At 37.2% G+C, this 12,514-nt stretch overlaps 1 protein-coding gene across 1 annotated transcript in view; it reads left to right on the top strand.

Moving 5' to 3' along the window:
- The window catches only part of ADAMTS20 (ADAM metallopeptidase with thrombospondin type 1 motif 20), a 202,123-nt gene that overhangs the window by 163,647 nt on the left and 25,962 nt on the right, over positions 1–12,514 (top strand). Inside the window, exon 37 of the mRNA XM_046012763.1 lies at positions 1,662–1,753. Coding sequence (XP_045868719.1) covers positions 1,662–1,753 — 92 coding nt within the window. The remainder of the gene's footprint in view (positions 1–1,661; positions 1,754–12,514) is intronic.

Genomic DNA, 12,514 nt, shown 5'->3' with positions numbered 1-12,514 from the left:
GGGAAGGACCAGACTTGGTATCTATGAAAGTAGTTAAGAAGCTAATAATAATCCAGATAGAAAATGATGTGGTCTTAAAATAGGGGTTTGGTTCAGAATAGGGAGAATATTAAAGAGGTACACTCTGTAGGATTTCAGACAGAAGGAATATGGGGATTAGCAACATAGAATATTTGGAAAGATTTCCAAAATAACAGGGCGGATGGTGACATAGTTCAGTGAGATGAGAAATACAGTAGAGGAAATAAGTCTGGAGAAAAAGATAATACATTTAGTTTGGGGGTGTTGAGTTAGAGCTATCTGTGGGTTATCCAGGTAATAATGGGGGAGATGGTAGCAAAGGATGCTTGATTTGAAATTTGTATCTGCTCTGCCTTAGCCTAATCAGTAAGTTCCAGTGGAAGCAGTGATGTGTGGATACTTGTTTAACAACCAGCATTTAACAACCAGGAAACAAAGTCTGACTTATAGCATTTACCAATGTCCTTGGTTATATACATCCCCACCATGCCAACTTCAAGCTACAAACACGAGCTTATTGTACATGATGTTGAAAGAGACACACCTAACTGGTTCTCAGGATTTTGTACAAGCTGACACTGGCACGTAACTGAAAGCCTCCTAGTCTCGAAAACGTGTCCTTGGTGATATGATATTTCTAGGAATGCTACCTTTGAAGATTACCTGTAGGGAACTGGTGTCATCATGGGGGCATGCGGTGATCTTTCAGTCTTGTTGAAAGGTGAAGTGATTTGAAACATTAGTGGAGGGAGCCCCTGACTAGAAGATTGTGGGTAGAATATTATTTGATTCAAGCATGAATAAGTGAATGGACCAGTTGACTTCTAGGGTTCCTTCCAAGCTGTCTTTGATCCTATGTCTCTATTTTTGATGCTTCATATAGAATCTCCAGCACTATTGCCAGTTGGGAAATTTTGCTAATGATGTTGGCAAAAGTAAGGTTCAAAAAAAAATAATAATATAATGCAGTAATATTAGAAATCAAAATAGCAAATATTTTAGTTGGATGTTTTTGTTTTTGAGTTGCCTAAGTGAATTCATATATATACATCATATATACGGTCTATAAGCACTCATGTGTGGCTTTGTCATGGTGTATTAACCTTCAATGTTTTTCCATCTATAATTTGCTCCTGACCCCACTTTATTTTAGATATTCCCTATAATATAAAATATAATAAGGCATTTAGTTTCTTAAACCTCTGAATTAATTTATACATGCACCTGCCATTTATAGGGCAATTTTTGAGATAAACATTTTTGTATTAAAAATTATTTATTGAGGGGTGCCTGGGTGGCTCAGTGGGTTAAGGCACTGCCTTCGGCTCAGGTCATGATCTCGGGGTCCTGGGATCGGGTCCCGCGTCGGGCTCTCTGCTCGGCAGGGAGCCTGCTTCCCTCTCTCTCTCTCTGCCTGCCTCTCTATCTACTTGTGATCTCTCTCTGTCAAATAAATAAATAATCTTAAAAAAAATATTTATTGAAAACCTGATGTGTACTATAATTGCATAGCATATTCACTTAAAATTTTGAATTAATTATATAAATACATTTAAGAATATAATATGAAGACTGTATGTTTTGCAGTGAAGATTGGAAAATATACAATTCTTCAGTGCTAAAAAGTTTATTTTTTTTAGCCACAGATCTTCTTTTTGCCCAAACAATATTTGGAAAAGCAGTGCCATTTGCCACAGCTGGAGATTGCTATAGTGCTGCCAGATGCCCACAGGTATTTCATATTTGTTTATTTTTCCCTCACTGTGAAAAAAAATGGATGCTGTTTCTCTGAATTTTCTTGACCAGAATATTGCAAAAAGCATAAGTAAATAGAAAAATGTAAATTTCCTATATGGAGGTTTATTTCAAAGATTATAGATAAGCTGGGTGTGTGGAAACATCTCTGCCAATTTTAGGTTTGTTTGAAAGGTGCAATAACATGGATTGCAAATTGTTCAGAGCCTGTTTTTCCTTCCATCACGCATTTTCATTTTTAATCTTTCCAACTGGTCCCTGGAAACAAATGGCTATACATAACAAAGTGAAGGAATGGATCACAAGCATGTGACCTCCATAAACTGCTGCTAACGTTGGTTATATTAGCTGTCTGGGTCCGTACCAGTGCTAGAATAACTTTTATTTGTTGAATAGTGTATTTCCATGACTTTGCTCTTGTTTTTTTTTTTTTTTTTTTTTAATTTTCAGAGTTCTCTTCACACACCCTTTATGCCATCTCTGTGATTTCCAGTATAGAGTGTGCTTTCTAGGAGAAACTTACTCTCATCAAGAGCTTTTATAAAGTCTATGTGAACATCAGCATTATAAGATGGAGACATGTAAGCTAGATTAATATAGCATGGTTAGGAAGATTCATCACTAACTGAAAAAATCATGTGCAAGAGGTAATAATTATAATATTGATATTTTCAAGAGAAGTAGCTGATGGTTTGCCAGAGCCCTCTCTTGGGAATTCCCATTCACTATTTTCACCATATGACAGAGAAGTTATGTTTATGTCGAAAAGAGAGGGCATTTTCTATACTATACAAAGATACTTAAAGGAGACCAAATGCATTTAGAACTATGGGCTCAAATGAATAAGAAAAAAATTAACTGGAATGAATTTATAAATTTTAGGTCCAGAAATGCAAATAGAAGCTGGTGATGTCATATGAAAAAGACCTAGGTGTTTTATTCAACCATCATGAGTTCAATATGATTCATGTAGATTATGGAGTAATTTCTAAACCACTCCATATAATCATAAAGTACCTAAACATAATATTAACACCAAAAGATTTTAAATTTCTGTTTGAAAAGGGTAAGTTTTTAATCTATATAGGAGGAGGAGGCAAAAACCAGGGGATAAAAAAGAGCATTTAAATCATGTCACACAAGGAAAATGAAGGTAGCTAGGAAAAGAATGTGAAGTTATGGTAACTATCTTTAAATATTTAAAGAGCTCCATGAAAGAGGAATGAGGTCAGTGTTTTATTCCAGGAGGCATTAATAGAGTAGCAGATTCCAGCTCAAGATAAAGAAGGTTTCTGACAAGGGAGAGTTGTCCAGTAAAAGATCCCCCAGATGTAGAGCCCAAATAAATCACTAATTTTTGCCTGTAGTTTTTATAAATTGGTATTGTATCCTGCAACCCTGTTTAACTCATTTATTCGTTATAATAGTTTTTTTACAGGATTCTTTGGGACTTTCTATATACACTGTGATGTCATCTACAAATAAACATAGTTTTACTTCTTCCTTGGCAATATGGATGCTGTTTATTTCTTTATCTTGCCTCATTACCCGGTCTAAAACTTCTAGAGCAATGTTAAATAAAAGTGATGAGAGTTAAAAAAAAAAAAAAGTGATGAGAGTAGATACACTTGTCTTATTCCTGATTTTAGGGGGAAAGCATTCAGTCCATCATTAAGTGTGTTAGCTGTGAATGTGTTATAGATGCCTTCAGTCAAGTTAAGGAAGTGCCCTTCTAGTCCTAATTTAAATGGTTTTATCATGAAAGGGTGTTGGTTTTTGAAATGTTTCTGCATGTGCTGAGGTGATCCTGGGGCTCTTGTCCATTATTGTAGTGATATGGTGTATCACACTGGTTGACTATTGTACGTTGAAACAACCTTGCATTTCTAGGAGAAATCCCATTTGGCCAGGAAGTATCATTCTTTTTATATGTTGCTAGATTTGACTTGATTTTTTGGGAATTTCTCATCTATTTTCATAAGAGATAACTGACCTAATCATTTTCTTGTGAGGTCCTTATCCAGTTTTGATATCAGGAAAATACTGACCTTGTAAAGTGAATTGGGAAGTATTCCCTCCTCTTTTACTTTCTTGGAAGAGTGTGTGAAGAACTAATTCTTTTTTTTCTTTTTATCAAATTTTAATTCCAGTATAGTTAACTTGCAGTGTTATTTTTCAGGTGTACAATATAGTGATTCAACAATTCTATACATTACCCAGTGCTCATCATGAGAAATGTTTTCTTAATCCTCATCACCTATTTCACCCATTCTCCCTACTGACCTCCTCTCTGGTAACCATCAGTTTGTTCTCTATAGTTTTCTTTTTCTTTATGTTTCTGTTTGTTTTCTTTTTCTGTTTGTTTCTTTTTTCCTTTGTGTCTTAAATTCCACATATGCATAAAATTGTATTAATTTCTTTCTGACTTATTTCACTCAGCATTATACTCTCTGGATCTATCCATGTTGTTGTAAATGACAAGATTTCATTCTTTTTTATGGCTGTGTAATATTCCATTGTGTTATATGTTTATGTACACGACTTCCTCTTTATCCATTCATCTCATTGTTAGCCCCAGGGGTACAGGTCTGTGAATCGTCAGGCTTACACACTTCACAGCATTCACCATAGCACATACCCTCCCCAATGTCCATAACGCCACCACTCTCTGCCTACCCTCAGCCCCCCGCAACCCTCAGTTTATTTTGTGAGATTAAGATTCTCTTATAGTTTGTCTCCCGCCCAATCCCATCTCGTTTCATTTATTCTTTTCCTATCCCCCAAACCCCCCACGTTGCATCTCTACTTCCTCATATCAGGGAGAAAATATGATAGTTGTCTTTCTCCGATTGACTTCTTTCACTCAGCATAATACCCTCTAGTTCCATTGACGTCTTTGCAAATGGCAAGATTTCATTTCTTTTGACTGCTGCATAGTATTCCACAGTATATGTATACCACATCTTCTTTATCCATTCATCTGTTGATGGACATCTAGGTTCTTTCTATAGTTTGGCTATTGTGGACATTGTTATAAACATTCAGGTGCACATGCCCTTTCGGGTCACTACATTTGTATCTTTAGGGTAAATACCCAGTAGTGCGATTGCTGGGTCTTAGGGTAGCTCTATTTTCAACTTTTTGAGGAACCTCCATGCTGTTTTCCAGAGTGACTGCACCAGCTTGCATTCCTACCAACAGTGTAGGAGGGTTCCACTTTCTTTGCATCCTTGCCAGCATCTGTCATTTCCTGACTTGTTAACTTTAGCCATTCTGACTGGCATAAAGTGGTATCTCATTGAGGTTTTGACTTGTATTTACCTGATGCCAAATGATATGGAGCACTTTCTCATGTGTCTGTTGGCCATCTGGAGGTCTTCTTTGAAGAAATGTCTGTTCTGTCTTTTGTCCACTTCTTGATTGGATTATTTGTTCTTTGGATGTTGAGTTTGATAAGTTCTTTATAGATTTTGGATACTAGCCCTTTATCTGATATGTCGTTTGCAAATATCTTCTCCCATTCTGTCAGTTGTCTTTGGTTTTTTTGACTCTTTCCTTTGTTGTGCAAAAGCTTTTGATCTTGATGAAGTCCCAATAGTTCATTGTTGCCCTTGCTTCCCTTGCGTTTGGCGATGTTCCTAGGAAGAAGTTGCTGAGGCTGAGGTCGAAGAGGTTGCTGCCTGTGTTCTCCTCAAGGATTTGGATGGGATCCTTTCTCACATTGAGGTCCTTCATCCATTTCGAGTCTATTTCCATGTGTGGTGTAAGGAAATGGTTCAGTTTCATTTTTCTGCATGTGGCTGTCCAATTTTCCCAACATCATTGGTTGAAGAGACTGTCTTTTTTCCATCGGACATTCTTTCCTGCTTTGTCAAAGATTAGTTGACTGTAGTGTTGAGGGTCCAATTCTGGGTCTCTCTATTCTGTTCTATTGATCTATGTGTCTGTTTTTATGCCAGTACCATACTGTCTTGATGATGACAGCTTTGTAATTGAGCTTGAAGTCTGGACTTGTGATGCCACCAACTTTGACTTTCTATTTCAACATTCCTCTGGCTATTCGAGGTCTTTTCTGGTTCCATATAAATTTTAGGATTATTTGTTCCATTTCCTTGAAAATAGTTGATGGCATTTTGATAGGGATTGCATTAAACGTGTAGATTGCTTTAGGTAGCACAGACATTTTCATAATATATATTTTTCCAATCCATGAGCATGGAATATTTTTCATTTAATTGTGTCCTCCTCCATTTCTTTCATGAGGACTTTATAGTTTTCTGAGTACAGATGATTTTCCTCTTTGGTTAGGTTTATTCCTAGGTATCTTATGGTTTTGGGTGCAATTGTATATGAGATCAATTCCTTAATTTCTCTTTCTTCTGTCTTGCTGTTGGTGTATTGAAATGCAACTGATTTCTGTGCCTTGATTTTATAACCGGACACTTTACTCAATTCCTGTATAAGTTCTAGCAGATTTGGAGTGGAGTCTTCTGGGTTTTCCACATAAAGTATCATATCACCTGCAAGGAGTGAGAGTTTGATGACTTCTTTGCCAATTTGGATGCCTTTTATTTCTTTTTGTTGTCTGATTGCTGAGGTTAGGACTTCTAGTACTATGTTGAATTGCAGTGGTGATAGTGGACATCCCTGCAGTGTTCTTGACCATAGGGGAAAAGATAGATTTTCCCCCTTGAGATTGAAATTCGCTGTGGGTTTTTCATAGATAGCTTTGATGATATTGAGGTATGTACCCTCTATCCATACACCGTGAAGAGTTTTGATCAAGAAAGGATCCTGTACTTTGTCAAATGCTTTTTCAGCATGTATTGAGAGTATCATATAGTTCTTGTTCTTTCTTTTATTAATGTATTTTATCACATTGATTGATTTGTTGATATTGAACCAACCTTGCAGCCCAGGAATAAATCTCACTTGGTCATGGTGAATCATCCTTTTAATGTACAGTTGGATCCTATTGGCTAGTATTTTGGTGAGAATTTTTACATCTGTGTTCATCAAGGATATTGGTCTGTAATTCTTCTTTTTTTAAAATTTTTTATTTATTTCTTATTTTTTTGTAATTCTTCTTTTTGATGGGGTCTTTGTCTGGTTTTGGGATCAAGGTAATATTGGCCTCATAAAATGAGTTTGGAAGTCCTCCTTCCATTTCTATTTTTTGGAACAGTTTCAGGAGAATAGGAATTAATTCTTTAAATGTTTGGTAGAATTCCCCTGGGAAGACATCTGGCCCTGGGCTCTTGTTTATTGGGAGATTTTTGATGACTGCTTCAATGTCCTTACGAGTTATGAGTCTGTTCAGGTTTTCTATCTCTTCCTGGTTCAGTTGTGGTAGTTTATACGTCTCTAAGAATGCACCCATTTCTTTCAGATTGTCAAATTTGCTGCTGTATAGTTGCTCATAATATGTTCTTATAATTGTTTGTATTTCTTTGATGTTGGTTGTGACTCTCCTCTTTCATTCATGATTTTTTTTATTTGGGTCCTTTCTATTTTCTTTTTGATAAGTCCGGCCAGGGGGTTATCATTCTTATTAATTCTTTCAAAGAACCAGCTCCTAGTTTCGTTGAATTGTTCTGCTGTTCTTTTGGTTTCTATTTCATCGATTTCTGCTCTGATCTTTATTATTTCCCTTCTTCTGCTGGGTTTAGGCTTTCTTTGCTGTTCTTTCTCCAGCTGCTTTAGGTGTAGGGTTAGGTTGTGTAATTGAGAACTTTCTTGTTTCTTGAGAAAAGCCTGTATTGCTATATAGTTCCTTTCAGGACTGCCTTTCCTCTGTCCCACAGAATTTGAACCGTTGCGTTTTCATTATCATTTGTTTCCATGAATTTTTTCAATTCTTCTTTAATTTCCTGGTTGACCCATTCATTCTTTAGAAGGACACTCTTTAGCCTCCATGTATTTGGGTTCTTTCCAACTTTCCTCTTGTGATTGAGTTTTAGCTTCAGAGCATTGTGGTCTGAAAATATGCAGGGAATGATCCTAATCTTTTGATACTGGTTGAGACCTGATTTGTGACCCAGGATGTGATCTATTCTGAAGAATGTTTCATGTGCACTAGAGAAGAATGTGTATTCTGTTGCTTTGGGATGAAATGTTCTGAAGATATCTGTGATGTCCATCTGGTCCAATGTGTCATTTAAGGCCTTTATTTCTTTGTTGATGTTTTGCTTGGATGATCTGCCCATTTCAGTGAGAGAGGTGTTAAAGTCCCCTACTATTGTTGTATTATTGTCAATGCATTTCTTTGATTTTGTTATTAATTGGTTTATATAGTTGGCTGTTGCTATGTTAGGGGCATAGATATTTAAAATTGTTACATCTTCTTGTTGGACGGCCCCTTTGAGTATGATATAGTGCCTTCCTCATCTCTTACTATATTTTTTGGCTTAAAATTTAATTAATCTGATATGAGGATTGCCACCCCAGCTTTCTTTTGATGTCCATTAGCATGGTAAATTTTTTTTCCACCTCACCACTTTAAATCTGGAGGTGGGTCTAAAATGAGTTTCTTGTAAACAGCATATTGATGGGTTTTGTATTTTTATTCATTCTGATACCCTGTATCTTTTGATTGGGGCATTTAGCCCATTTACATTCAGGGTAACTATTGAGAGACATGAATTTAGTGCCATTGTATTGCCTGTAAGGTGACTGTTACTGTGTATTATCTCTGTTCCTTTCTGGTCTACTACTTTTAGGCTTTCTCTTTGCTTAGAGGACACCTTTCAACATTTCCTGTAGGACTGGTTTGGTGTTTGCAAATTATTTTAGTTTTTGTTTGTCCTGGAAACTTTTTAATCTCTCCTTCTATTTTCAGTGACAGCCTAGGTGGATATAGTATTCTTGGTTGCATATTATTCTTGTTTAATGCTCTGAATATATCATGCCAGTTCTTTCTGGCCTGCCAGGTCTCTGTGGATAAGTCTGCTGCCAATCTAATATTTTTACCGTTGTACATTACAGACTTCTTGTCCCATGCTGCTTTCAGGATTTTCTCTTTGTCACTAAGACTTGTAAGTTTTACTATTAGATTACTCAGTATAGACCTACTCTTATTGATTTTGAGGGGAGTTCTCTGTGCCTCCTGGATTTTGATGCTTGTTCTCTTTGCCATATTGGGAAAATTCTCTACAATAATTTGCTCCAGTATACCCTCTGCCCCCCCCCCCCCACTTTATTCTTCTGGAATCCCAATTATTCTAATGTTGTTTCATCCTATGGTATCACTTATCTCTTGAATTTTCCCCTTGTGGTCCAGTAGTTGTTTGTCTCTCTTTACCTTAGCTTCTTTATTCTCCATCATTTGGTCTTTTATATCACTAATTCTCTCTTCTCCTTCATTTATCCTAGCAGTAAGAGCCTCCATTTTTTATTGTACCTCATTAATAAGTTTTTTATTTCAGATTGGTTATATTTTAGTTCTTTTATTTCTCCAGAAAGGGCTTTTATTTCTCCAAACAGGGTTTCTCTAATATCTTCCATGTCTTTTTTGAGCCTAGCTAGCATCTTGAGAATCATCATTCTGAACTCTAGATCTGACATATTACCACTGTCCATACTGATTATGTCCCTTGCCTTTGGTATTGCCTCTTATTCTTTTTTTTTTTTTTTTGTGGCTAGTTTTTCCGCCTTTTCATTTTATCCAGATAAGAATATATGAACAAGAGGGTGGCAAAGACCCCAGAAAAATGTACTCTAACCAAATTAGGAGACCCCAAATCAGGAGGAGAAGAAAGCAGGTAAAAAGAAGATTAAAAATTTTTTAAAAATTAAAAATATCAATATATTATACTGGTGGGTAGAACAGAGGCACCCACTTGATTTTAGTTGTTTTGGTCTCTTGAAGAAAATAGCTTCCAAAATTTTAAAGAAAGAAAAACTTATATATATATACCCACACAAAAATAAGAGTTAAACATGATGAAGGGATGGAATATGACTGTAAAGATGAAAATTTTAAAAAAATACTAAAAAAGCAATTGATAATATAAGTTGGTTGGAAAAAGAAGGAAAAAGGAAGTGGAGAGAATTTGCTCTGCTGGAGACTAGAACAAAGCCCTGTCCTAGATTTAGGGTATATTTTGATCTATTAGAAGAAATTGTATCCCAAATTTTTCTAGAAGAAAAAACCCTATATGTATACAAAAAATAAATTTAGATACACTGAAGTCATAAAATATGAGTATAATAAAAATATAATAAATAAAATAAAAATATGACTATAATATAATATGACTATAATAGTCATAAATATGACTATAATAATGAAGGTTTAAAAAGATTTTTTTAAGGGGGCGCCTGGGTGGCTCAGTGGATTAAGCCGCTGCCTTCGGCTCGGGTCATGATCTCAGGGTCCTGGGATCGAGCCCCGCATCGGGCTCTCTGCTCCGTGGGGAGCCTGCTTCCTCCTCTCTCTCTGCCTGCCTCTCTGCCTACTTGTGATCTCTCTCTGTCAAATAAATAAATAAAATCTTTAAAAAAAAAAGATTTTTTTAAGAAAGCTATTGTCAAGTTAAACCAGTTAAAAAATGTTAAAAGAAGAAAGAGGAAAAGTTAAGAAAAAATAGAATAAGAAAAAATAAAATAAAAAAATTAATTAACTTTGCAAGACTAAAGAATCATGGGGAAGAAGCCATGAATTTCATGCTTTGCTTTCCCCTCCTCTGGAATTCCACTGTTCTCCTTGATCAGTGAGCTTGGTCTTGGCTGGATTTCTTGCTGATCTTCTGGGAGAGGGGCCTGTTGTAGTGATTCTCAAATGTCTTTGCCCAAGGCAGAATTGCGTCCCTCCCTTGCCTGGGGCAGGGCTAAGTAATCTGCTCAGGTTCTCTCTGGAGAGCTTTTGTCCCCTGAATGCTTTCCATAGAGCTCTAGAAGATGGGAATGATAATGGCAATCTCCCAATCTCCACCCGGGAGGAGTTTAGACCTCGGGGCATGGCATGCCTCAGTGCACCTTTGGAGAAAAGCGCTCAATCACTCCTGTCTCCCTGGTCTCCAGCCATACTCCGAGCTCACCTCGGAGCATAGGCTCAAGCCTGTGACTGAGCATTTCTGTCTCTGGTGCACAGCCCCGTTTGGAGTCTCCAAACCCAGCAGATTCCTGCCTCCAGAGAAGGAAGTTGAGTCTCCCCGGATCTGCCACTTGTGGGGTCTCTGCTCAAAGAGCAGTGGCCTAACTGTGCCTCAGATCATGGTTTAAGGTAACCTTGAGCTGAGAGTTCACTCCTCCACTCCATCTCTGTACCTGGGGTCTCCACCCCATAAGTGTGAGCTTTGCTACACTGAGACACCCCCGATCCTTCTGTGACCCCATAGGACCTGAGAACACACTGTCCCTGCGAGAGCTCCACTCTGCTTAGCCTCTGGAGCAATGTCCCTCAGTGGAGCAGACTTTTAAAAAGTTCGAATGTTGTGCTTCATTGCTCCACCACTTGCTGGGAGCTGGCTCCTCCCCCCACTGTAGTCTATCTTCCCATCGCTTTGGATGCACTTCTCCACATCTCCTACCTTTCAGAAAGTGGTTGATTTTCTGTTTCTAGAATTGCTGCTCTTCTCTTTGATCTCCTGTTGGGTTTGTAGGTGTTCTGAATGGTTTGATAACTGCCTAGCTGAACTCCTGAGACCTGATGTCCTCTCAGTCTGCTACTCTTCCACAATCTTCTCTCTCTCCAGCTATCCATTCATCTCTTGATGAACATTTGGGCTGCTTCCATAATTTAGCTATCGTAAATTATTCTACAATAAACATAGGGGTGCATGTATCCCTTTGAATTAATGTTTTAGTATTTTAGGGATAAAAACCCACTAATGTGATTACTGGATCATATGATGGTTATTTTTTTAATTTTTTGAGGAACCTCCATACTGTTTTCCATAATGGTTGAACCAGTTTGACTTTTCACCAACAGTGCACAAGGTTCCTTTCTCTCCACGTCTTCACCAACACCTGTGCTTCTTTTGTTGTTGATCTTAGCTATTCTGACAGTTATGAGGTGATATGTCATTATGGTTTTGATTTGCATTTCCCTGATGATGAGTGATGATTAGCATCTTTTCATGTATCTGTTGGCCGTCTATACCTCTTCTTTGGAGAAATGTCTGTTCATGTCGTCTGCCCATTTTGTAGTTGGATTATTTGGAGTTTTTGGTATTGTGTTATATGTTCTCTCTTTTTTTTTTTAATAATTTATTTATTTGAAACTGAGAAAGAGAATGAGCAGAGGGGAAGGGCAGAGGAAAGAGAGAAGCAGACTCCCCACTGAGCAGGAAGCCAGATGCAGAACTCAATCCCAGGACCCTGGTGTCATGACCTGAGCCAAAGGCAGACACTTAACTGACTGAGCCACCCAGGTGCCCTATATAAGTTCTTTTTTTTTTTTTTTTTTTTAAGATTTGAATACTAACCCTTTATCAGATACATCATTTGCATTTACCTTCTCCAATTCAGTAAGTTGTCTTTTAGTTTTCTTGACTGTTTCCTCTGCTGTGCGGAATCTTTTTTATTTTGATGTAGTCCCAATAGTTTATTTTTGCTTTTTTTTTTTTTCCTCTTAGCTTAGGAGACATATCTAGAAAAATGTTGCTATGGTCAGTGTCAGAGAAACTACTGTCTAGGCTCTCTTCAAGGATTTTTATGGTTTCAGGTCTCACATTTAGGTAATTAATCCATTTTTAGTTTATTTTCATTTATGGTGTAAGGAAGTGGTCCAGCTTCA

Source organism: Meles meles, chromosome 7, assembly GCF_922984935.1.
Source record: "Meles meles chromosome 7, mMelMel3.1 paternal haplotype, whole genome shotgun sequence".
Lineage (NCBI taxonomy): Eukaryota > Metazoa > Chordata > Mammalia > Carnivora > Mustelidae > Meles > Meles meles.
This window is presented reverse-complemented; position numbering and strand designations above follow the sequence as displayed.